The sequence below is a fragment of the Sceloporus occidentalis genome, unplaced genomic scaffold (genome assembly GCF_023333645.1).
Source record: "Sceloporus occidentalis isolate IW3139 unplaced genomic scaffold, rSceOcc1.0.p SCAF_66, whole genome shotgun sequence".
In the NCBI taxonomy this organism is placed as follows: Eukaryota; Metazoa; Chordata; class Lepidosauria; order Squamata; family Phrynosomatidae; genus Sceloporus; species Sceloporus occidentalis.
Window position 1 is genome coordinate 2,189,966 of NW_028317046.1, and position 27,955 is coordinate 2,217,920.

The 27,955-nt window shown below is 40.6% G+C and overlaps 1 protein-coding gene across 1 annotated transcript; it reads right to left on the reverse strand.

The window, feature by feature from the left end:
- Positions 1–824: 824 nt before the first annotated feature.
- LOC149286849 (protein Wnt-4) lies at positions 825–27,955 on the reverse strand. The gene is made up of 5 exons (XM_089493801.1): positions 27,879–27,955; positions 10,290–10,525; positions 2,563–2,694; positions 1,986–2,128; positions 825–1,292 (listed from the first exon to the last, which is right to left on the reverse strand). Exons 1-5 carry the CDS (start codon positions 27,953–27,955, stop codon positions 825–827), a joined length of 1,056 nt encoding a protein of 351 aa, XP_089349927.1.

A 27,955-nucleotide genomic window follows, 5' to 3' on the forward strand; every position in this document is an offset into this window, starting at 1 on the left:
TGTTTGTTCTCAAGAATGATCTGGATCATGGGGATTGACTCCTATAGAATAAAGCCAAAAATACAAACTCATAACCAACACCAGATGATACGCTAAGTCCAATAGAATGAATCCAATAGAATTCAGCAGGAAATACACCAAATGTTATTGGCTGGTTTATATCACTGAAGGACAAGACAAATGTGCACATTTGTCCGTTGGTTCTTTGCCCCATCAAGGAATAATTATAAAATCCCAAGACCGGTAGGCACTTTAGTTGTCGAAATCTCATTCGGAAATATTTGTAGTACAAAACATGAATATATATTTGTATATACAATGATATAGATACAAAATAACTATGCTACCGTTTTTTGTTTTCATTTAAAAATATAATGCAGGTTTCTATTAGTCATTTTGGTCATTTCGTGAAAGTTAGGTGTCACTGGAATAAGAGGGTGGATAGTGGTCATCCTATATGAGTTTCTCTCTCTCTTTTGTTTTGTTCTCCAAAACTTAGTTCCTTCAGCAGTTTTTGTAGGTCGGTTCTCAGTCTCCATCCACGTAGAAGCAGCAACAAAAAAAGAAGAAGATCCACCATGTGTCGATGGTAAGTACTGACCCACGGCATCATTATTTGCCAGCAATAAATAAGAACACAAATATACAACAATGACATTGCGGGACATTAAATATCCTTTAAAAAAAAAATCTATTGCCCCCTCTTTATCATTTTATTTGAAGTCTCTGTAGTGTCACCTGTCATGGTGGGAGGAATGACATTGGTGGTCAGGAGTGATCTGTGTTGTCCATTGCGATGAAAACTTTTATTCTTTAAATGTTGATCACCGACACGTATGCATCTCTACTACTTTGTGGCACTGTTTACATTTAACATAACAGCACCAGTGGAATTTGCAACTGCACCTCTCAATGATTTCCACCTCTTCTGTATGAAACCCCCGTCCGCAGCACAAGAGATCACAGCCGTCGATGGCCTTGGAAGTCTTGTTACACTGTCGGCCTGTGGTTCCGAGGACGCCATTCTTTAAGTCATTGTCGCAGAAGTCGGGACTCGAGTCTAGGTAGACCAGGTCTTCGTCTGTATGCGGCTTGAACTGAGAATTCTTACGAACCAAAACTTTGGTGGAGCCGATCTTTTTCTGCTCCACTTCCGTGGCCCCGTCAAACTTTTCTTTTAGAACGTTACCGACTTTACGGAACGGGGGCATAGCTTTCCAGCAGGTCTTCACCTCGCAGGATCCGGACACGCCATGGCATTTGCATTCGACTCGCATGTTGTTCAAGATGGCCTGACAATAAAAGATAGTTTCTTTAAGAAGATTCCACAGGGTTCAAAGTAACAAGATATATATATATATCTGCAGATATAAAATTTGCAACAAAAGTATTTGTCTCCTTTGCAACAAAATGTATTTCTGTAAATAGGTAAAATGATTATAGTAGCTATTTCATGAACGCTTCTTTATAATAAAATGTATCAATATGAATATTATTACTATCCCTGCTGAATGCCCAAGCCCTTAGCAGAAATAAGCTTTAATAGTATAAGATTTGGCCTCATTTATTTGTCACATGACACCAATGCAAGCCTGTTGCCATAGTAACTGTGAATGGTCCTTAAAGGTCTTTTTTATGTGAATAAACCCGTAGAGGGAAAAATAAAATGCCATATCTCTCTTATTGGCTTAGCATGGAGAGTTCACTTAATGTTTAGGATTGAAGTGGAACAGCACCTTTAACGCCATACCAATTTGAACAGCTGAACTGGAAAAGTTAATAATAATGACTATTATGATTAAAACAAGTTAATAACAGAATTTACAGAATATGGCGTCTACAAATGTTGACTTCTGGAGCCAAAGCGAGCCGGCCAGGCGTGAAAGACAAACCGGCTCTTTATCCCCCGCTAACCGAAAGGCAGCTCGTTATCTGTAATCTGCAGTAAGTGAACCATGCTTTGATGTGTTCTTTGAAACAGTTACCTTCCTCCCCGCCTCGTTATTATGGAGATTCATCAGAGCCCGGCTGGAGGACGCGCCTTTGCTTCTTTCTCGGACATCGACGAACGACTGAGAAAACGCGACCCCGTAGGCGATATTATCCGAGCAGCCGGACCACTGGAACCCTAAAAATAAAGGAAGAAGAGACGTGAGGAACACGAACCAGAGATCTTCCGTTACCCATCCTCATAAAGGTTCATTTTTAATTAAGGAGCCGAATCGGCGTGACTTCTTCTCTTATAAATCATTACCCCATCTACTTGATAATAATTCGGTTCCTTCGCCGTATTTTGCTCGTCTATAATTTATTAACCAGGTTTTAATGGGCTTCCTCAGAACATTTACTCGTGAAGCTGCAACCAGGTGTGAAATTACCAAAAAATGATTGCCCTTCCAGAGAAGGGAGCCATAATGGAAGACGGGCCATCGCTGGCGCCCAACGTTCCGTGATGTACAGGCCGGTGCCGATTGGCTGACCCTTACGGGACATGGTCTATAGAAGCTGGCGTGCAGGAGATCATCTCATCCGTCTCATCCCTGCAAACTGTCCCGTACTTACCCTGTGGACTGACCCCATGCACCGTCCGGTCGCAGCCGCATTTTTCCAAGTCTCCGCTGCTGCAAGCTCTGGTCACGGCGAACGCGACTCCGGCCGATGATATGGCGTAGACAAAAGCCGCCTCGCGGGTCCCTGCAGCGAGAGAACAATCACCGTTGGTGGGGACTGTCAGAGAAATAGCTATTTCTTCTACAATGTTTCACATTTTTAACGAAAAAAAAAAAAAAAGTGATAATACATTGTTTCGCCCAAAAAAGCATGAAGCATTTTCGCTCAGTCTTAAAACCCAAAACGAAACATTATAGTCACAAGTTGAAGATGAACCGCATTGTCTCGCATCTAACAGCCATTATCATTTTGTCAAAATACTTATACATTGTATCTATATTTTTTTCAAAATCATTTACATTACATATAGCGCCAGCAGATTCCGTAGCGCTGCTACAATAAGGGATGGTGAAAATATTCCATAAAGGCAATTTAAACGTAACAGTAAGACATGTTAAGGCATATTGGTACAGAAGGAGAATAGAACACTGTTCCTGTGAGCTTACAATCTGTTGCTATATATCCTGCGTTATTTCAGTCGTCAATAAGACGGGTTGCCCAAATTAAAAGGATTTAAATCCCAAGGCATGGGGGCAATAGAAAGAAGCGTTAAAAATAAGACCCGCAGTAAAATGTTACTAATCGTAGTTAGCTCCTGGGACTTGTTGAGCCTTTGCACCCAAATAGATTATTATTTATTGTTTTATGTAGCGCCATCATATTCCGCAGCGCTGTACAATGGAATATTTCTTGCATACTGCTATAGAGCTTCCTATTATAGGAATAGTGCAAACCCTGGGGCTCTGCTTACGATAATTTGAATTATATATATAATGTATATATGTATATATTGTATAATGTATATACATATATATATATATATATATATATACATATATATATCGAGTCCCTGTATTATTTTTCAAGATCCCTGCCAAAAAGCGCTGCCCCTCCCTATGAATAAGTCGGTCGGCCGCGTGGGTCGTATAAATGTTTTTTCTGTCGTTTCTGTAACTACAGGGCAGTATGGTTTGCCTTGTTGCAGAATATCCCCTTTATCTAACATTTATGTCCCTCATTAGAACGTCTTCTCCAGCGTTCCGTCGTCCAAAAGTAACGAGTGAAGCACGGATGATAAATTTACCACGGGATGGTTTTGTTTTTTTCTGGTCGTAAAAAAAATAAATAAAAAAATGAAATCGAGTATTTTTTTTGGGGGGGAATAATTTTAATGATTTGAGGACATGCCTAGGACATTCAGATGTGTATCAGGCATTCATAACTTAACCGTGCTGGCAAACGGAACCCCTGATTTAGTGTAATTGGGGCAGATGAAATAATGCGTCGATTTAAGGAGTTTCCTAAGGATTCCGCGTGTAGTCGACCCTTTTTTAAAGCCTAACGTGAAGGCAGCTTGTGATCGTGAGTGGGGCAACCTTGGTGGTCACATTTGGCTGGTGGCCACCCCACAGGGCAGATAATGCGGCAGAGGAGGAAGGATCTTCCGAGCTACAACGGTGGCTGAATCCCGTCCAAGTCAACGGAGGTTAACTCCAGCCTCGTGTGCTACGTCTCGCATTGTGGTTGCCCTAAAAAAAGAGAAAAAGACTGATTTTGTAGCGCCGCTGGTATTTCCATTCCAGAATTTCAATAGCCACAAGCCTTCCGCTTCTATTTCACGTAAACCCCTTAGAAAAAAGGAGTAAAGGAAGGCGAAGCCTGAAGGTGGTGCTCCTCGGTGGCAGAGATTCGCCTTGTATTTTATTACCGCAAACGCGGCGAGTTCTGCCAGCGTGGAAAATGAGGATGTGATAATTCTGACCCACAATGACGAGTACTGTGTAAAAGGGGCTATTTATAACAACGTATCCCCTCCGTATCCACGACAGAGGTTTGGGATTCCTTTAAACAGCAGAAATCATGTTGAGAGACGGCTGATTGATGGTGCAATGGGTTTTTGGGGGGGTTTCTGTAATGTATATGACTTACGTGGCACTTAATAATAAATAATAAATCAGTATTATTGTATTATAAATGCTATAAAGATATTTTCTGGAAAATCGATGTTTTCCTTTATAGCGGAAAAAGGAAAAAAGGAGAAATGTCCGTTCAAGGATGAAGTGACCTCAAATGACACTTATAGAGTGGACCAATGAAAACATTGCTTTATCTGTCCATTAAACCCAAGTTTTCATCTACAACAGCCAATGTACCCAAACGATTAAGCCAATGGGTCCTTGTAGCCATTAGGACTTTGCCACTTTCGCACAGGGTGTAGACCAGCTTGGAGAGAGAGAGAAGGGGTGGAAAGAAGAACATCTGAGGTCAGACAACCTGACAACTTACCCAGAGGTCTGGAACGATGGCCATATGAAAAGTAGTTCCTGTTGGAAGGACGTCATTGCGCGTTCTTCTTCGGGGAACAAAAAGATGTGGAGTCGCTTGAGCTTTCAGGACCTCAGAGGTCTCTCCAACTGAAGAAGACATCTTCTTCTTCTGTGTTGAGCCGATAAAGGGTATCACCATGGACCGCAGACTCCGTTTTCTCTTGGAGCAATACGGCTAAATCCATTTCCACCAAGGAAGCTAATTCTGCGCGTACACTCAAAGTCTACCCCCTGAGAGAACGGTGAAGAGTGAAGACCCAACGCTGACGGGAACCCAACGGGTTCGAGGTGTTCGAGGCGACCACATGACGAGAGATCTCTATTAGACCTGTAGTAATGAACTCCATGACCAAATGCTTGCGAGCCAGAGCCGCCTGCGATGCCGGGGGTTATTTAATTTTAGCTGAGCTTTTAAAAATAACCCAACCACAGGAGAACTGTGATAGATCTCTTTTCTAACACCTGTGCAAACCGAAAGCATGAATACCGCGTGTCAAAAGAACCAAAGCGTCCTCTCCACCGGCACCAAGTACGCTGTGACCCGGAAAATATACTCAGGGTTCCTTTAAAGACTTTCACGCAACGTCATGGACTCTTATATCTCTTTACGCTTTAACTATGATTAATATAATAAGACTGATGCCTAAAATAAGAGAAGAAAAGGGTCTTTTTGACAATTTAATTTATAATATATATTTGTATTTTTATTTATTTATTTATTTTGTAATTTCAAGGCTACTCCCTATTATGTCCCTTTAATTAAGAGTTCATTTATTTTGGAATTTTTTTACTTAAATATCAAAACTACACACCATAATTAGGAAAGGAAAATAAAAACGCCGTCCGTAATAAATTCTCCTTTTTTTTCAGCTGCTTCTTCAGATGCTTTAAACAATCATGTTCTGTCCTGAATTTAATAGGAAATAACCATTTTACCATAAATTGCCTTTTTTTTTTTTTTCCTCCCACCGAATCCTTTAGACAACCGCAGTAAAAGAGTGGTGTGAGTCAGCAAAAACGCAACGGAAACGGAGCCGAGGACACTTTTACTTTAATGCCCGACAAGCATGCTGAGCTGAGGTTTCACGTCCCATCTGTGAAATAGCGCTGTTAGAGGGATATATCTGCTGTTAAAGGGACCCTCCAGTGTCCCAGACAGTCCCCTAAAAATTATGTCGTTTTTATAATATGCATTAATTAGTCTTAAAAAAAACCACTCATCCTAAATAGAAGCTGCAACTCTTGAGCTGCAGCTGACCATTCTCTGTGGTCTGAAAATTCACTGATTGGCTGCTTGAAACAGGGAATCAAATTCACATAACCCCTACTAAATTTAAAGGGACCACACAGCTATCATTAACTAGACTTAAAAAAATAAATCAATTAAAAATACTTATTTAAATAGAAGCTGCAACTCTTGAGCTGCAGCTGCCCTCATTCTCTGTGGTCTGAAAATTCACGCCACTGATTGGCTGCTTGAAACAGGGAATGTGGCAGGAGAGGGTTCTCATAAGCATGGGGGGGGTCATTAATCCTCGACTAAATTTAAAGGGACCACGCAGCTATTATATACATTAACGTGCACAGGATGGCCAGAGCGTCCCTTTAATACACCAGCTCCGCGCATGCGCTGTTACACCGTAACGATCGCTAAATCCGCCGTCCCTGGCTGTTCCGGTTCTAGTTTATAAATAAAAGTCCGTGTTATCTGTTTCTGCACAAAAAAAAATTAAGAAAGAAAAAGCCCCATTCTCCTGTATCTTTGTACTAAAAATGTGTGATATGCAGGAAATATCTCTATTTCTCGAATAGAAATCAAAATACAAATAAATTCCTCCGAAACAGAAAAAATATTCAGAAGATGAACTGAAAATATTATGGTTTCCCGAGTCACGTGATGGAGGGAGATTTCAATAAACAGGCCTCTCGCTTGTATTTATTTAATAAATATCTTATCAGCCACGGAAAATGTGAAATATCGGTAGTTCTCAAAACAAGGCTCCGTCCAGTGTTCTGTTTAGAAGGAATTTATAGAAAAATATTTTCTGCACTGATTTATAATAAAACGTTATGTCCGGAGTTAGTTTTTTGTGTTTGCAGGTTGTTATGCTCCCAACATCACCGGAGCAGATACTGTTCTCAGGTCCAATGCAAGCACTACTGCAAGCAAATGTATCTGTCCTCGTATGTAAATGAGAAAAAGTTCTAGATTGTAAGCTCTTGCGAGCTGGGCCCGATTTACCTAATTGGCTCGTCTTAGTCTGTCAGTTCTAACTCTGTCAGACCCTTTTGAATGTAGGGACTGTAAGAAGCGCTACGGGAATAGTTGGCACTATATATAAAGGATAATGATATGCTATACGAAGTGCGCTGTGGGATTAGCATACCGGGGCATGTAGACTAAATACTGGGTTTGCTGCCCGATTCCCCCCCTCTTCTGTGGGTGTCGCTATGATTGGGAGGGGCTTGGCTAGCCCCAATAAGAGTGGGCGTGGCTTAAGTGACGTTGTCGAGCCCAGGGACTTAAAATGCTTATCCCGGCTCCCCGATAAAGAAGCTTTTCACCCAGAGACTCCGGGTCATCCCGAAGTTCCCAGGTACGTTCAATAATTAAAACAATATTGTCTGTAAACACCCCAAATCTAAGCCCTAAACTCTAAAAGAATGCAGTTACGGTAGCGTGGAAATATATTTTATTTCCTGTAGAAAATGCGTCTTTCTGTATCCAAATAAGATTCCTAAGTAAACAGTTTCCATGTAAAACGCAATTAACTAAACTGAAAAAGTTAACAACTGCATTAATGAAACCAAATATTTACAGGAATAAAGTCTGCGCCGTAACACGTATCTTGAGAGTGGAATGTGCGATGGCGCGCAGTAACACACACGTGTGCACCGCCATACATCATGCTAGCAGTCAAGGCGACAGCTGCTCTAGGTAGGGTAGCCGGTTACGGCAGTTAGGGCAGATATTTTCATTAAAATTATATCAAAAAAGATATTTGATTGCTCCACCCCTCTAACTGACCTCTCCCCTTTAATGGCAGCTGATTGGCCGTAGTTACATTAAGACTACTGTGAAGGACAGGTGTTTAACATTAGAAAGTTATGCAGTGACAAAAGTCAATTGGAACACAGGAGTGATGGGAGTGATAAAGGGCCATTGGAACACAGGAGTGATGGGAGTGATAAAGAGCCGTTGGAACACAGGAGTGATGGGAGTGATAAAGGGCCATTGGGACACAGGAGTGATGGGAGTGATAAAGGGCCATTGGAACACAGGAGTGATGGGAGTGATAAAGGGCCATTGGGACACAGGAGTGATGGGAGTGATAAAGGGCCGTTGGAACACAGGAGTGATGGGAGTGATAAAGGGCCATTGGGACACAGGAGTGATGGGAGTGATAAAGGGCCATTGGAACCCAGGAGTGATGGGAGTGATAAAGGGCCATTGGAACCCAGGAGTGATGGGAGTGATAAAGGGCCATTGGAACCCAGGAGTGATGGGAGTGATAAAGGGCCATTGGAACCCAGGAGTGATGGGAGTGATAAAGGGCCATTGGAACACAGGAGTGATGGGAGTGATAAAGAGCCGTTGGAACACAGGAGTGATGGGAGTGATAAAGGGCCATTGGGACACAGGAGTGATGGGAGTGATAAAGGGCCATTGGAACACAGGAGTGATGGGAGTGATAAAGGGCCATTGGGACACAGGAGTGATGGGAGTGATAAAGGGCCGTTGGAACACAGGAGTGATGGGAGTGATAAAGGGCCATTGGGACACAGGAGTGATGGGAGTGATAAAGGGCCATTGGAACCCAGGAGTGATGGGAGTGATAAAGGGCCATTGGAACCCAGGAGTGATGGGAGTGATAAAGGGCCATTGGAACCCAGGAGTGATGGGAGTGATAAAGGGCCATTGGAACCCAGGAGTGATGGGAGTGATAAAGGGCCATTGGAACACAGGAGTGATGGGAGTGATAAAGGGCCTCTGTACGCATAGGAAGAGATTCCATAAAAAATCAGTTTCCAGCTACAATAGTCATTTACAACATTAACCCCGTCTGTGCTGGATTTCTGATCCATTTCATGCTATTTTAATGGACAAAATGTGCTTTTCTTTCAAAAACAAGGCCATTTCTAAGTGACCCCAAACTTTTGAAAGGTATATGAATGAAGTTCCCTTTATTCATACACTTAGCTCAGACAATATTGCAACATTCTGCTATCCATAGAAATATTCATATTCACAGTTTTCCTATAATTGCTGCATTTTATCCGTAATGGGCGCACCGGTGATTTTCCACACACCTCGCATGCCTACAAATAAAATACTTGATCGTTTCAATGTGAAAGAAATTGGGATTTTGCCTGGATTCCCGAAGCTTTGCCTATCACGAAATTGGAATATTTACATTATTGACCCTGGGCCATTAAGCTCATAAGTCTAAATAGCTTACATTTTTAGGTTTTATTATCAGGTTGGGTGCCTGGTTTCTATTAATAATTTACGGGGCGCATCGGGAAAATTGGAAGAAAGTTCCTTTACTGAAAATCATATTTATTGCATTAGAGAAGGAGTGTTATAATAACACCAAATATTAAAAATGGACATTTTTATAACCAAAGACAAATGATTGCCTTTGCTTTAAAAGGCTGTCATTTAAAGAATATACAGTATATATATATATATATATATATAATTTAAACATGCGCGGGATAGACATACGGCTCCTGAGTCTAAGACGAGACCAACGACTGATTAAGGTTTGAGTCTTTACAGCAGGAGAAACGGGAGACCAGACGGGGGCCGGATGGGGCCGATCTGCCATGAAATTGTACATTTCATTCAAAATGCTAACATGCACATAAAAAATAATACTTTCCAGCATTATAAAGTTTAATTTCCATTCTAGATATTTGCTTAAACTGATATATATTATAATCATGATATGTATATGTATGTATATATATATATATATATATATATATATTTACTGTATATACTGTATATATAGTAAATGCCAAAAACCCAGATTTCTCAAAATGTAAAGGAATGTTTTTATATAAAATAGGTAACTTTGCAGACGGATGAAAATTAAGTAGATCGTTCTGTTTTTTTGTCATCATGAAACATACAAACCTTCTAGAGGCGCCGCTCTAGAACCCAAACAGATAATAATGTTTTTACCCAAAACCAATAAAACCCCCTCAAAACAATCTCTTATAATGGCATAAAAAATACAGTTTTCTTTTTTAAATACTTGTTAGAATTGACACTTTGTTTCTTACCTTGTGTCACCACTTTTCCAAACACTGGAAGCGTGTCCAGGGTGGAGCAGTTCCAGCGGCGGTTCCTAAACTGATACTGGCATTCTTCTATCGCCAGCTGGGCCCCCCGGCGCACCGAGTCCATCACCTCCAGGTTCCTTTTGCACATTTGCACCTGGCGCTGGATTAACCCTTTTAGCTTCTCGCACGTCTCTTCTTCTGAAATGCTTCCAACAGAAGACAGCTTTGCCAAGTACCTGTACGGGGGAATGTAGATAATGATTAGTTATTGTTTATATAGCGCCATCAAATTCCGTAGCGCTGTACAGTGGGTGTCAATGAAATACCATCAACCGTAACGCAATACAGCGGTAGAGACTATTATCGACACAACATTGTTGGCAACCAGAGACTTTTCAGAAGGATACCTAGACTATGGCCTCTGTTCTCCCAGAAGATGTTTTGGGGGGGCGCTGTGAAAAAATGGGGGGGTAATTTGGTTCAGTGAAATGTGAATTTGGTTTTGTTCATGCCGTAGGCTCTGCTAGGTTATTTAAAACAATTTTAGAACGTTCCGTTTGATTTGCAGAATGTTTTGGCGATATCACTTGATGCATCTACATGGGGTTGACCACGAAAATGGCCTCCTTGTTTCTACGTCGACGCGCAAAGAAATCGGACACACGTAACCCAAAACGACCGAGGGTTTTTGAATCAGAGGGCGCTCTGGTTTCAGGAACCTGCACACACAGTCAATGAAGCTGACAATCCAACTTTTCTTCCAAGCTGGAAACTTTCCCCCTCCCGTAAATGTAATCTTGGCAGCCTCCTAATCCATCTGTCTCTCTCCCAGCGATCCATCGTCTTCATTCTGACATATCATGCAGGAAGCTAAGGCCACGATACACCCTCATGCTTACAACCCTGAAACTTTTTTTTTTTTTTTATTTTGGCCGATAGAGAAGAGATGCGCATTCCATGCTCGGAATCTATCTTGTCAGAAATCCCGATTACCGCGGTATCCAAGTACTACTAGGAAAAGCCAGAGGTCTCCGGAGTCAGCCAAAGTAAGCAGAGAATAGCTGCGAGTGCCAACTTCCAGCTGCCACACTGCTCACTTGTTTTTTTTTTCTATGTTCTAACCTCTGACAAACATCTCCTTTCCGACAACTTCCACCCAAGATTCCCGATTCGAAGAACTGTAGCAGCGCTCTCCACCTACAGAACCTTTTCCACCTCCTGGCCTTGTACCGTGGGGTATCTAGATTTAGGGGTTTTTGATACCGGAACCTTTTACAGATTCAATCAAGAGCACGTTCATTCTTCTACTTTAACGTTCATTCTTCTACCTTAACGTTCATTCTTCTTCTTCTGGGTTGGCGGGGTTAAACCTGTATCACCATGCGTAGATAATTTATAGTATGTCAACAGGGCCATGTGTGGTGGGATTCCATGGTCACCGTATGGATTTACTTTATTGATATACAGGATATTCCCCAATATATATATATAAATATATATATATATATATATATATATATATATACACACACACATATATATATGAACACATGGTTTTATTGACTTATCAAACCTTAGGCTCAATGATTTGAGAAGGAAACACACCCTAACTTCACATTTATAGCAATAAGCACATTATTTATAGTAGGAGGAGAGGGACAATTTTCTGGCCTTTTACCAAATCTGTAATAACGTTGGATCTTTTCCGTACGATTATTTTAATTGCCGAACGTCAGTATCTATTGGCACATACAGCGTTGATTAATGGAGGTGTATTCACTGTCTCCGTGTGACATTTTCTGGACTCTGGTAAATTATCCTTATTGTTTAAAATGTTTTAATTGTGACAAATTGAAATGAACAGAGCAGGAGAGGCAGCGCTGGGAAAACCTTTTCAACCTGAACAAGTTTTTGTTTTTCCGTGTTCTGGCTTTGTGAGCAAACAGCATTTCAGAGTCAGTATTCAAAAGGGCTGGTTTGCGGAGCTGGGTGTGAGAGCGGGTATGGTAGTTATATGTCCTCTTTAACTGAGGACCACCAGCATATACTGGGGGCAGGTCTGGGGGGGCTTCAGTCACTTTGCCACAAAACCGGAGACAGGCAGCCCTACGCGGTGGTCAGGCTTTCTAGTGGACCCCTGCTCAATGGGTCACTTCCAAGGGAGATCCCTGATCACCCCAACCGCCCCATTTACCCTGTAGAAGACGGATGAAGCCCCTGGATATGACACTATATCCTAGAGATCAGTAGACGGATTGGCAGCTGCCAAGGTTCTGGGGCAGCTGGGGTCACCTCCCGGGGTCAGGCCCAGGACAGCATCCTACAGTAATACTTCTCTGCCAAGGGCGCTTTAAGAGATACAGCCCAAGAGTGCAGGAGATCGCCATGTCGCCGCTTCTCCGGGTCTCGGGGTCACTGCGGGGACATCAGCAGGACCCTCCGAAATATTGGAGGGACCGCCAATTGACATTAGTGTGCCACAAGGGGGGCTCCAGGTACGCTGATTAGTGAGTGCCTAATTCGAATAAATTAAGTAATAAAATCCTAATATAATATAATAATTAATAATAATTCCTAAATAAACGTGCACAATGACATGTTACAATGTGACATGTTAAGGTCCAAAACATAACACATTCATGGCCAGGAGGACCCGTATCACGGCTTGTAAGGAAGCCCCGGCATTCTGCGTTAAACCAGCATCTGTGGCTACAGACTAACAAGGGTTCACCAGTCACCGATCACACCTACAAAGTCCACTCGAAGGTCTTTCTTTTGAAGGTTTAATCATAGAAACCTTTAGGAAGTCTATCAGCGCCTACTTTTGTGCCACATGCCAATTAAGTGTTCCCTGAAAAAAAAATACGAATAAAAAAAAAGTTCTTTAAAGGGCTTGGACCTTCATTAGAACCAAGAACAATGTTTCTAATGCGACATTTAGTTATGTTTAATACAGCAACGGGGCTAAAAATGAAATCTCGCTCTAGCTAGGAATATAAAGGACTGAAGGGAGGAACGATTAACGTTATTATGCTTCGTGGATCGAACCCAAGCAGTACCTGGAGCAGCCCTGCCCACCAGTAAAAACTTAACATTCTATATATTCCCATAACTCATTTTTTTTTTTTGCTGGAAAAGCTGAACTATAAAATATGTGCTAAGCTTCTGGAATACTTATAGTCTCATTAGTAACAAACCCACGTAGCCAGCGCTGCTCGCACAGAACACAACCTCCACCGACGAATGTTTCCGACTCCATGGTATCGGGTTCACGGAAAGTGTTTTATACATTTCAGAAATGCCCACAAGAAGATTTAAAGGTCTCAACTATTCCAACGTCCTTTCCTACCAACGCGAAACCGTATTTGTCTTCCAGTATAACACTTTAGATTACAGGCGTTTCCTGATTCTGACACCAGATTATTGATTTACCACCTGCTACACAATCCAGAAATGGACGTTCCAACCAACTCATCTTATTGATCAAGTTACCTCCTTCTAGACTCTAGCCGTGGGTCAGGAGATTCTATGCCACGAGATTATTGATAAAGTTACCAGCTGCTACGTGCAGACCGAATACGGACTCCCCGAACAGAACTTAATACCGCTTAAGATTCCGGAAAAAAAGTTACATTGCAGCCAAAAGACTTGCGCTCACATTTAAATTCTATATTTTTGTGAATACGTTTATTCGACAGCCTCAGTGTCTTCTCTTTTCCAGAGACTATTAGACAGTTTGATGTTTATTAAAAAATATCCAATACAATTTGGTCTTCGTTGGCATTCCGTGGGAAAGAGGATAGAGTTCCGTGCATTTTTCACGCGTTGTTCTATTTTTTTTTGTCTATTCTCTGGTTTTCTATAGGATTTTGATAAAAGGATTCTCCTAGTTTGAGCGATGGACACCGTTATAATTAATTTGGGGGTCTGCGTTAGGCGCAGGTTTTAAGAGATAATGTTACTCCAAATGGGTTTAAAGAAAATGTTTAATTTGGGGATATATCAGGCCCGTATCCCCGCGTATTCTACGTACATAGGATGTGAATGCTTATAAGAGACCTTTGAGCCATATGGTCCGATCATTTTGTACCTGCTTTAAGACCTCCGACCTTCCTTGGTGTTTGGCCAGAGCTTCGTGTCTATCCCGCACAGGCTTAAATCCCCTCTTTGTATCACCCTCTGAAACCTATATATTTTTGCTTCCAACACGTATGATCTAACATGACACAAAGCATGTCAGGTTAAAGTTTTGCTTAGAAGTTATAAGCAAGGGGTAACATTTTTGGAATTCACTCATATGACCCACCAAACATTTGAAAAGAAAAAAAAAATATATATATATATTTTTTCCCCCATAAAATAACTTTAAACATGTTAACACGATATTAAGACAGCTTTTATTTTTGATTATTCATTTATTATAATGGGACCTGTCATCTTTAAGTAAGACGGAGGATACAGTTTGACACTTTTATATGTATCAAGCTTCTTGAGTTAATATTCAACATGTGGCTCCTTTGTAGAAACAACCACTTTATGTGTCGTGACCTTCTTCCACTAGAACCGATCTATGTCAGCAACAAGCTTTTTCACAAAATGTGAAATGTAACTTAAGTGATTTGGGGTAATGGCTCTTTCTTCGCACTTGTCCATATAGGTCAACTTTGCTTTGACTTTCTACTGATGTGTGAAAAACGATTCCCATCTCACACTTTACAGATCCCTCAATGATACTGTTATCTTAATGTGACAACCGTAACCATAGAAACATGGAATTTGATGGCAGAAAAGAACCTTTCGACCCACCTAGTCTACCTGATAGTCAACCTCTAGGTTGGCTACACAGCTTGCATCCAAAATACATAGTATCTCATGATCTCACATCTTCTTTGATACATCAATTATATAAGACCATGCTTTGAATTTTTCTGCATTAGAGAAACCTTTCATGGAATCAATGGGGGAATTTATTTAGTATCCACATAAAAATGTATAAAGCCGACGTCAGAAAGATTCCATAGAGGTCTACTTTATTATCTCAGCATACAATAGAGATGAAGTAGGTGAAGCAGTAACATTATCTGAGGAGGCTTAGTGACCATCATGTCTAGGAGACCTCTGCTGGATCTCCAAATGGAATTCTCTTTCCAGGGCTGAAAGGCTACATTAAGTCCGCATCTAGATTGATCAACTCCCAGGGCAATTCAAAGTATAACTACCAACCCCCCCCCCCCCCCCGCTGATCCATCAATAGAAACAGCCCCTGACCACCCCAGGTCAAGTCTTAATTACGTTCTAATCATACAGTTCATCCTACAAGAAATGGGGAGTTCCAAAATCCTAATTTCTAACCAGAAAGCATAATACATGATTGGATTTAACTATTGGACTCGGCAAGTGTTTCTATTCTTGGTTATTTTGCGATTATTTGGGCTACCCCAAACAGGCCTCTTCTTAGAATGATAACACGTCCCAACTTCCATGTTAATTATTCATTTTACATAACACAAACTTCCTGTTACACCGACGGAAAAAAAGCAGTCCAGCTTGTGACACGAAGACGATATCATAAATAAAAATTGCTCAACCATCTTTAACTGCCTTGGAGTCTTCTACGTTTTTACCTAACTTGATATCATTAGAGGGAAAAAGGACTTATAAATCATGTTGAAGGCATCGGTTATTAGGCTGGGAATAAATCCATTTTTTTTAATAATCATTTCTTTTTAACGCCAATTAAATATATTTTTATTTATTTTTAAACCATTTTTTAAAGATATTTAAAAATGTAATGAAAGAAAATGTTAAGTTATATAAGATAATTGGATACAATAGCAGAACATTAGGAAAATATCGACGGTCGCTGACTGGTTGACATTTGCCTGCCAAAATTCTGTTTGTCTAAGAATAATTTTTGCAAATGGCGGGTTCATGATGGGCAACATAGGGGTCTGCAACAATGAAACATTTTAGGTACAGAGGGGACAAATACCACATTTGCTTAATACCCATGATCTTTTGCACCCGCTAGGAACCCACCAACAGCTTGGTAGCCGAAGGTTCCGATTGGCTGAAAGTTTGCGTCTTGTTCTACCACCGAGTCTTTTTGAAAGTAGAATGAATGTATCTCTAAAAAAGGTTCTTCCATGAATGAGAAGGACGACAGAATGATTTGATATTATACATTTTGTAAGCTGTAGCGTAATTCCTCTCCCGACTCCTCTGTCTCTAAGACCACGGCTCCGTATATAAATGTCAGGGGATATTTATCTATACGGACAGCTGACCTACTCCACGAATATAAACCTGGTAGCAGCAGCTGATGTGTTCCTGATTGTATCATTCAGCACCACCGGCTTGTTTACTGCCCGGCTTATAATGAATGGTGAAACTGTGTTGAAAGAAGGAGACTTCTGATTGCTGAAAATGTAATCTGGTCTGTACAACCTTGGTAACCATAGGATTATAACGTGATCCTTCTTCTGGAAAGTGGGCTAGCTTTTCTGAAATGGCCAGTATATAATCAGAACTTCCAAAACAAGTCAAGTCCCATCACGATACAAACCGTTCAGTTCATCATCACAAAAGGTTCTACAATGCGAGAAGTTGGGGTCCATACAAGCAAATGGTCTTCATGTAAACACCAGGTCATCGGGACCAGGACAGACTACAGCGAGAAGGGGTTCTGGTTTGGGTTAAGACCCATTTCTAACACAACGCCTCAATTTTCTTTTCTTAAATAAGTTGTTGCTGATGTCATGGTTACTGACCACCTATTGTTGAGTGTGTGTGTGTGTGGGGGGGGGGTGAGATAAGCTCTTGTAAATTAAACAATATAGTGTTGCCAATAATTATAGGGCTTCCAATGATAATAATAAATAAAAGGACTTCTACCCAAGGCTGGCTCTAGGAATCGTTCCTCTTGTGCTCCTTATTGAAGGCAGTAGGTGGCATGGCCAAAATCAAGGAGTTGGGCTACCTGCAGCTATTACTGGGGTTTGCCCCGAATCACTTTGAAAGGGGCAGGTAATCAGTGGAATCGAGGTGGGGAGTGGAGCTAAATACCGTTCCCCTACCAGTATATTAAACATTGATCTAATTGGGAGACTAAATGGGCCAAATGGTTCTTATATGCTTTTGAATTCTATGTTTCTATGATTCGGAAGCCTGGTAATTAGCTTCTTCGAGAAATTTGGACTGTTCCCAGGTATGGCGATAGCTCATCGGTTTCTAGTTCCCAAACCCGGCCTTGCTAATTCTGTTATTAATTGTGTACTTGTTAAAGTATCCAAAACCACATACGCTTGTAGGTCCGTGAGTAGCCATAGTTCTCAAACCCAATAGGTTTAGATATTTGGTGGACTCTCTATCGCCCCTAGTGGCAGACTTGCTCCTCAGGGGCGGGAATAGTATGTGGGTGTCAGTGTATATTGACTTAAAAGTAGTTTATAATGACAGACAAAAGCCAAACGCTGCATCATCATACAACAATTTTCCAGCTCAGATTGGGTACTGAGAATGAGAATATTTATGCATATTTATTCATATGCATATTACACCATCTTACATTAAGAAATATTTGTAAAAATACATGTTGCAATTTAAATTTGATATTAATTGATATACAAGCAGTTTACAAAAAAAAATTTACATTTTTCCGCATAAATGTTATTGCTTTTCCAGGGTATGTCCCCCTTAGGGCATTAATTTTCTTTCTGTATAGAAAAAAATGCTGTTAATTATCAGTATAGCTACATATTCTACGGGTTTCAACTTGTTTACAGTAAGCTATGGAAAATTTGATGCCTTATTAAATGTGAAAATGAATCACTAATCCAGCCCCCTACTGGAACAGCGAGACTCGACGCAGCGCTGTGTCAAGCTATGGTATTCAAACAACTACGCACTCAGGGGCAGGTGACACATTGTGAAACGCTACATCGTATCCACTGTAATGCTGTTGAAAGCCAGGATCTTTCCAAATATTGTTTGGGAGACCGGTCGGGGGCATTACAAGGTTAATTAAGGCTCCGAGGGAATTGGGATTGCGTAACACTGCAAGGGAATGCGGCTGGCGCTTTCAGGGTTAAAACCAGCATAAAAAAGAATATAGGGATATAAACCTTAAAGTAATTTAAGGTTTCACCGGGTATACCAACTGATAATTTATTCTTATATTTTTTTGTGTTCTTTAATGTTGTTTAAAAAGTTATAAAGCTAATATTTCATCCCAATTTTTTTTTTTTTTAATGGTCAGTTGCACCGACCACCGGTCTCGTTTGGTGACTATACAGGTAAGAGTTTTGACCACTGAATGAGCACAACATGGCATTTGGGGTTAGCGTGTTATGTGGACGGAATGTGGCAACAAACAACTTATAGAAATAGTGGAAAGAGTATGACATCATACATCCTGCCACCTGTGATGTCATTGCTGTATTATTTCAAGAGGGGCAGATATTTCTAATGCGAATACAGAAATGTTTCTATAAATCTCTAAATAAAGAAAAAAAATGGTAAACTCTCCATTTACCTTTTGAAAATCACTTTTCCCAAGGAAATAAAATATATAATTGTGTAGAATCTGAGATTATTAAACCACCATTGTTCGATTCATACACCCCCCCCCCCCTCCACGTATCGGAAGCCAAACACACCCAAAGTGTTTATATAGTCTTTTCATTACAATGAGTAAATTAGGCAACGTCGGACATAAATTTGACATCTGTACCTGATATTGACTTCTTTAATTGTAACTGTAAAATTTATGTTATAGAAGCATAATAGCCGTCTAAACCACAATGGTTTCCACGCACGGCAGTTACCCCCCAACTATTCAAAAAGGGCTCTGCAGCTGAGCGCTTCGGTTACGTATAAACCACAAGACTAAAGGTTAAGTGATTATTAAAGTCAGAAGAGCCATAAATGAAGAGACGGAGTGTACTTTGTAATATAAAGATCCTCTCCCACATTCTAATCGTTCTGCAAGTAAAAACAAACCTGAATAAGGAAATGAAGAAAATGTACAGTTTCCTTTTTTTTAATATGACCTCAAATGAAATGTGATGTCCTGCTTACCCACTGTGCAGTGCTATGGAGTAATGGAGATAGAGTCGTGGAGAAAGAGGGGTGGAGAAATGCTTCTTTTTCTTCACTATTCTGGCCTCTTGGAGTACTTCTGCAAAAGGGCGGAGCTACTGAGAAAGCCTCTTCCCCCGTTCCTCCAATTGGGAGAGAGGGTGCGCCCCGGTGGCTTTTGCGAAAGTGCCCAGGGAGGCCAGGCTCACAGATAAGCGGATGAAGAAAGAAGAGAGGAGAAAAAGAAGATGCAATAGAAGAAACGGAGCTGCTGGCCATGAAAGTGGTCAGCGGGGAAGGTAGGGAGATAATGAGAGGGAGAGTGTGAGAGAGTGTGTGAGAGAGAGCTTGAGTAAGTGTGAGTGAGACTGGGAAAAAAAACAACGAAATGCAAACAAAAATTCAGAGCTCTCTGCTTCGTTTTCGTTTATTTTGTTGGGGTCTCTCTTCATTTTTGGACACTGGTATGAATTGCGGAATGTCTAATCATAATAATAATAAAATAATAATAGGAGTAATAATAATAATAACATACTCAATAAATCAAGCAGTATATGAGCGTGTACACGAGACCTTCTCAGTTGGGAAGAAAGTTATAGGTACGAACAACTATTTAGAAGTGGAGAAATACTCATTTTTAAGTAATATTTTGGTTTAAACTGATTTTGACAGCAAATAAGAGGCAATTACTTCATTTACTCTCTCTATTACCTACTTAAAAACCACAGCCATAATTCTTGATTTTATTTCCTGTTCGGGACAGCTGCGTTGAGAATCGAATTGGCTTCAGCCAAAACCCAAATTGAAAACACTGGAAATGAAATGTCTCGTCTGTATTGAGTAACTGATGCAGCCTTTTAGATTTTAGCTGCCGCAAATTTGTACAAAACACATACATACAACACAAGGTGACGTAGGTCGTGATAGGTCATGGTAGGGTTGTAGTAGGTCGTGGTAGGGTTGTGGTAACTAGGGTCATGGTAGGGTCATGGTAGGTTGTGGTAGGTCATGGTAGGGTCGTGGTAACTAGGGTCATGGTAGGGTCATGGTAGGTTGTGGTAGGTCATGGTAGGTCATGGTAGGGTCGTGGTAGGTCATGGTAGGGTCGTGGTAGGGTTATGGTAGCTTGTGGTAGGGTCATGGTAGGTCATGGTAGGGTCGTGGTAGGTTGTGGTGGGGTCATGAAGACTGGGGATATGTGAGAGAGGTGGGTCGTGGGTGGTTGATGCCCAGGAGACAGAGAAAGCGGGGTGGGTTTGGGTTAGTAGGAGACTGATTAGGGCAGTATGGTAGAATGCAGATATATATTTTTTATACTGGGGGTATATTCAGAATGTGGTGTACAGGGGGCGCTAGAGCTCCAGTGCTAACAACACACCGACAGTACGAGGCTCTTTGTAAGTATCGGGACATTCAACTCCCAATCGCTGCCGTGACCTCCAAAGGATTGCCAGCTATGCGGCTCAGCTCACGGTCAATACCTCCGTCTGTCCTGTTTAGATTCTGGCGACAGTATCTGTCATGACGTCCATCATGCAGCATCTTATTGCTGAGCGGTATGGCCGTGTCAGGCTGGCAGGTATCGCAGATTAACAGCTACGGATTTAACTGCCACGGATATACATTACAGAACGAGAGAAATCCTTCACGGCATCAAACGGGAACGCGTTAAAAGCACCAAAAGTACTACATAGAAACATAGAACCTGCAGGCAGGTCGGCCCCCGACGGCCCATTTAGTCTGCCCATTTCTCCTGCTGTAAAAACTCAAACCTTAATCAGTCGTTGGTCTCGTCTGAGATTCAGGAGCCGTATGCCTATCCCATGCATGTTTAATACCCTCACTGTATTACCCTCTACCACTTCTGCTGGGAGGCTGTTCCATTTGTCTACCACCCTCTCAGCAAACCATAAAATACAAAATCTTCTTACATGAAAAGCATACATGCCAAGCAGCCTGAATTTCTGCTGGCAGGCCCTAAAATTGAATATATAACACATGCTGCTGCTTTTGGACTCGCGTTCCCCTTAATGGCTTAAAATGGTTCAGTAGTCTAATGCCTTTATTATACCTTTTATCAAATAAGATTTATTAGAATTATTTTGGTTGATTATTTTTTACACGAAGGCAAAGAATTTAAGATTTACTGTTTCATTACTATTTGTTACTAACAGCTATCGGTATTCAAATAAATTACTTTTAAGGTTAGATTACTAAATTAAAGTTTCTGGAGTAATTTTACTTAATCCTACTAAATGCGCAATAAAGTGCTATTCAGCACGTATGATTTTGTTCCGAAAATACTTAGTTAGGTATTAACATGAGAGGCACAAGAGAGCGGGGGAGGGGAAAGAGAGACATAGCGAACGTCTAAAAACGGTGAATTTTTATATTAAAAAAAATATATATAAACACACACACCCCGTCCAAAAGTTTGGCGTCACTTAAAATTGTCCGTGTTTTTGAAAGAGACGCACATTTCCAATGGCTCTTTATCCCTCCCATCACTCCTGTGTTCCAATGGCCCTTTATCACTCCCATCACTCCTGTGTTCCAATGACCCTTTATCACTCCCATCACTCCTGTGTTCCAATGGCCCTTTATCACTCCCATCACTCCTGTGTCCCAATGGCCCTTTATCACTCCCATCACTCCTGTGTTCCAATGGCTCTTTATCCCTCCCATCACTCCTGTGTCCCAATGGCCCTTTATCACTTCCATCACTCCTGTGTTCCAATGGCCCTTTATCACGCCCATCACTCCTGTGTTCCAATGGCCCTTTATCACTCCCATCACTCCTGTGTTCCAATGGCCCTTTATCACTCCCATCACTCCTGTGTTCCAATGGTCCTTTATCACTCCCATCACTGCTGTGTTCCAATGGCCCTTTATCACTCCCATCACTCCTGTGTTCCAATGGCCCTTTATGACTCCCATCACTCCTGTGTTCCAATGGCCCTTTTTCACTCCTATCACAAACGGAGATCAGAAAACTTCTTATTTTACCTTAAAAAATAATTCAAAAAAATCCTTTAAACTGCGCGTTCAGGGCTTAATAAAGCTGTCTGTAGATGACAGCAAAATGGAAAAAATTAATCAGCGCTCGTTAAAAGCCTAATTACATGTGATTGCAAGAGGTTTAAATGTCCGGGACCACCGCGGGATTGGTAATTATGTCGCTTCATTTACAAGAACTTGTTAAAGTTATGAAATTCTGACTGCGGTCGGTAGTGATGGTGACCCAACGAGTCTCTCAGCTAAAAATATCCCAAAAAATATAAAAATAAATATATAAAAAGATGAAAACCAGTAATAAGTAAACATAATAAAACTTAATAATACCGGAACATCAGAGAGGATATACAGGCAGGTCAAACAATCCTCCGAAAACATGAAAGAAAATGATGTTATTGGAGGAATAAAGTACACAGAATCCGTTGGCAGATCGGCCCCATCCGGCCCCCGTCTAGTCGCCCGTTTCTCCTGCTGTAAAGACTCAAACCTTAATCAGTTGTTGGTCTCGTCTTAGATTCAGGAGCCGTATGCCTGTCCCATGCATGTTTAATACCCTCACTGTATCACCCTCTACCACTTCAGCTGGGAGGCTGTTCCTCTGTTATCTAACACCCTCTCAGCGCCAGCTTATATATACCACCAGTTAGTATTAAGCTTCCACAAATATATAAACACTGGCTGTGAAATTATGACACTGGAATATGAATTGATCATACAGTGGTGTCACCCGGAGTCTCCTGGTGAAGCGCCGCTTCTCTGGGTCTCCGGGCAACGATGGAGAAACTCCGGGTCATGGAAACAGCGTTGCTGCACTCCCCGCCCACTTCCCCTTCGAAAATGCTTTGGGAACACCCCTTGACATCAGTGGGACCGCCCACCGTCATCAATAAGACCGCCCACCCATGTCCCGAAAAGGGAGAGCGGGGATATTCCCCTACGGACAGGCCGGTGAGCCTGCAGCCACAGTTACACCCAGATCTATTTACTAAACTTTACTTTCCATCTTATGCCATTAACCCCCCCCGTGCCAGAGGAGACTTTAATGCATTGTTCATTAGTACAGGTGCGAGTAACAAACAGACAGCCCCCATTCCCCAAAACACCCCCTGCCACCAAAAGGGTTAACACTTCTTAACCTGTAATGTGCTGTTGCGCTACAGAAAAGTTGAGTTTGACCAGTCCCTGCACCCCTTTTTCCTCCCCTGATGCCCCTGTTTTTTTGTATGAGGGAATCGCAGAGTTCTACAGCCCTCCGGTCTTGGCTCTGACCCCCCTTACAAAGACCCCCTTCTTGGGCGTTTGGCAGGTATGCCTGTGAGAGCGGCATCAGTTACCGTTTTTAATCCTGCAGCTGGAATAGCAAACATTTTTAACCCCTCGAGTCCCGGGGGAGTGCAGTTTTTTTGTAACGAACGAGTCTGTGGGGGCCGCACACCCATTGGATATTTTTACGGAGCGTCGCACGTCGTTCAGTCTCTAGAGTAACCGATTACACATTAATCAGAGAAATACGGAGAAATGGCCCTGTGACCCCGAGTGGCAGGGGCCCGGCCCTCAGGGGGACATCTCTAACGCAATTAATGATTGAACCCGTTGAGATGCGTGTTAATCACCTTGTCAGCGTGGATTTTGAACCTCACCGGGTATCGGGTGAAAACGTGGTCTTCCTTCATTGTTAATCACGTCAAGTCCGGGTCGGAGCTGCTGGTCGGACCTCCGAACCTCACTTCCTGATACCCGGAATTCCAACACCAGAGCTGGACTGATACTGTGAGCTGCTGCAAGCCTCCATACCTCCGTGTTATCTCACCAGCATAGTAATATTTATCAAGGTGCTTCTGTGATACAGCAATCTCTATAAAAAGGTGGCCTGTTCCTGTCGTCCAGCAGAGGTGGTAAAGGTTAATACAGTGAGGAGATTTAAACATGCATGGGATAGACATACGGCTCCTGAATCTAAGACGAGACCAACGACTGATTAAGGTTTGAGTCTTTACAGCAGGAGAAACAGGCAGACTAGACGGGGGCCGAATGGGGCCGAGTTTCTATGGCCAAGTCTGATAAAAATTACTCTTTGTTTAATACAACTTATGCAAATAACGGGAGTGCTGCACCCTCCATAAGTGGAGCTGAAACAAGCTCCTTCTGCAAACACTCGAAGGCATGGAGATCAATGCCGCTACAGTATATTTATTTGTTGCTTTTGAAGCATTCCCTCTAGATTGTAAGCTCTTGTGAGCCGAGTCCTCTTTACCCAACGTTTTGGGTCGTCTTAGTCTAGTTCTAGGTTTGTCAGACCCTTTGATTGTATGGACTAAATATTTCTCACTGCAAAAAAAAATCCCCACGCAAAAAATAGTAAATCTGTTTACCTGGAAAGACATTTTCTGGAATAAAAAAAAAAGGAAGAATGCGGATAGAAGGTAATCCTGGATTCTTTTTGGGACTGAATCAAGTGAATCAGTTCCAGCCCCTGAATCTATAAACAGTAACTAATAGAATGCAGGGATTTCTTCAAAAAACAACTACTTTAACCCGTTCCTCTACAATTTTCTTTTTCTTACTTTTTCAAAAATAAATTGATCTTTTTTTTTTAAAAAAAAATATTAAAAAAGTACTCTTTGCTATATTATAAATAAATAAAAATAACCCCCCAAAAATATTCATCATATTCATACATATTTGTACATTTCTATCTATTTATCTATCAGCTATCTATTATCTCTCAATCCATTTATTGATCTCATAATCTATCATTTTTTTGAGATGTAATGACATTGTTTTTTTTAATAATTACTAAATATTACAAATAGTTCCAATTGAGATTTCAGAGGCGTACGTTAAGTTTTGAAAAGAAAAAATATTAAAAAAAATATTAAAAAAATATAGAGTCTATAGATAGTGTCTGTTTTGTCACCGGTTCATCTCCATGGGGGAGGTCTCTGTTTTTACCACTAGGGGTCCTTTACCAGGACATGGTAACTCCCCCCCCCCCTAAAAAAAAAATCAGGTTTTTAAGTAATTTTGTTGCAAAACACGCCATGCAATAAAACCATTGAACCTTCCTGTAGAGTGACGACGAGCGCCTATGGGCGCCACATGTTGTAGGCCAATGTTTGACATGCTCGGCCGGGCTGCGTGTAAAAGCCATGACCTGGCGAAACAAAATAGATTCCCACATACTGCTGTTTGCACTTGTCATGGGCCAACATGTGGCGTGTAACATGTACAGGGCTCTAAATGGAAAATAGCTGGCCTAAAACCCTACGCTACCCCATCATTTAATAATTTAACCCTGCCATGCCTGCGCACCTCTGGATCAAACTGCTAGTGTTACTCTCACATACTATTTATCAGCAATCTGCTTTTGAAACAAAGTTACAATGGACAAAATTATCAATTACATATAATATTATTAAATAAATATAAATATCAATAAATATATATAATATATATATATTAACCCATATATATATATATATATATATATATATATATATATACATGGATTTGTGTTAATATTGTAACTGTAGCAACTCAATAAACTGTAGTATAATGTCAAAATATTTTGTGTTTATAGATAGAAAGATAGATAAATGTAGCCTTTGTGATCCCCTAAATTATATACCTACACAATATATATATATATATATTTGTCATACCTAATGCAATATATAGTGCTGTACAATAAATATTGATGTATATATATATATAATATTTATTTATGTCACCCTACAAAAAAAACATACCTATCGCTAAGTATCTAGAAATACATTTCAATATTATTTTTTTTTTTAATCACAAAAACGTGCATTTTTTAATTGGCCTTAATCATTTTTCACAGGTTACAGAAGCAAAAAAGAAAAAGACCAATAATCTCATGTTCAGCAGGTGACGAAATCAGCGCTTAAATTAGTCACTAAAATGTGAATTAAAATCCCTGTTTAAATTAGTCATAACAATTAAAAGCAATGTTCCGATGAGTCATAATAATTAACTTGTTACTTGCAAACAGATTTATTTGCTTGTGAAAAAAATAAATAAATAAATAAATAAAAAATGAAAAGGTTTGGTTTAGGAAGAATAAAAATAAAATAAAAATGCAAGGATTGACATGTTTAGCACTACATGTATGTAAGGAGTCACCTGTTGTGCGGGGCAGGGAGGCAAATTGTAACTTCAGCATTATATGTGTAGGAAACTGGGATTATATCTGCAAACAGACCTCTAGCTGTCCTTATGGGATCAGTTTCAGAGTGGCCGGATTTAGTATACCACACTTCAACAAAAATAATCCTAACAGCCTTCCAACTTCCTAAGTGCCTGGGGTAGCTCCATGCCTTGCATTGTAGAGATGTGTCTTTGCTTACAGGACACTGCACAAGAAACAGGCAAGCAGGTTGTGTGTCCCATGGTCTAGGAGGCCCATTATCCACACCAGGACTACAAATCCCAGCACCCAACATCCTTTCATGGGGGGGATTATATATTTTTGGGGGGTATAATAATTGCTCCATGCTTTGCATTGTAGAGATGTGTCCTTTGCTTACAGGACACTGCACAAGGAACAGGCAAGCAGGTTGTGTGTCCCCTGCACTAGCAGGCCCATTATCCACACCAGGATTATAAATCCCAGCACCCAATACCTATATTCACGGGGGGTATTATATATAATGTTGGGGGTATAATAATTGCTCCAAGCCTTGTATTGTAGAGATGTGTATGGGATTACTTATAGAAAATGCAAGCAGGTTGTGTAACGTGTGCACTAGCAGGCCCATTATCCATGCTAGGGCCAATAATCCTCTTTTATCATAGATCAGAACTTTAACATCTTACTGATATTATTATAAAGCATCATTTTTTTTTAGAGAAGGGCATAATAATTGTCCAAATTCTCATTTTATAAATCTGGGGGGACCTGCTCCCTTTGAAACAATGTATCTTTTTTATAAATCATATACAACATTATTATATTATATATAATATACATAATATTATATATATATTATTATACATAATATTATATATATAATATACATAATATTATATATATATATAATATACATAATATAATATATATATATATATATATATATATACCTACATTATATTTAACATATAATTGGGCCCCTTATTGGAAAGCAGAGATGTCTACCTTGAATCAAGTGTTCTCACTATATATGGTATATAGTATATAAAAATATATACCTATAAAGCTTTATTACAAATATATTGTAAATCCCTCTTTTTTGAGACTATTGCAAAAAACCGTAAAGCTGATTGACAGCCCGGATCTGCAACAGGTTGTGCAGAAGCTGCAGCCCAGAACTTCTAGGGTGACCCAAAGAGCTGTGATGGTGGTCCAACTAATTCAGTGTATACTGGACAAGATTTCTGAAACAACTTATACAGAAAGCATTTCCCTTTAAATATAACTCAGTAATAAAGCAAATAAATATACATTTTACAAAAAAAAAAAAGTTTCCAACTTACAGCCAGTTGCTGGCATTAGCAGAGAACACAGCTAATATCATCATCAACAGAGACCTCAAGAAGTATTCTGGGGTCAT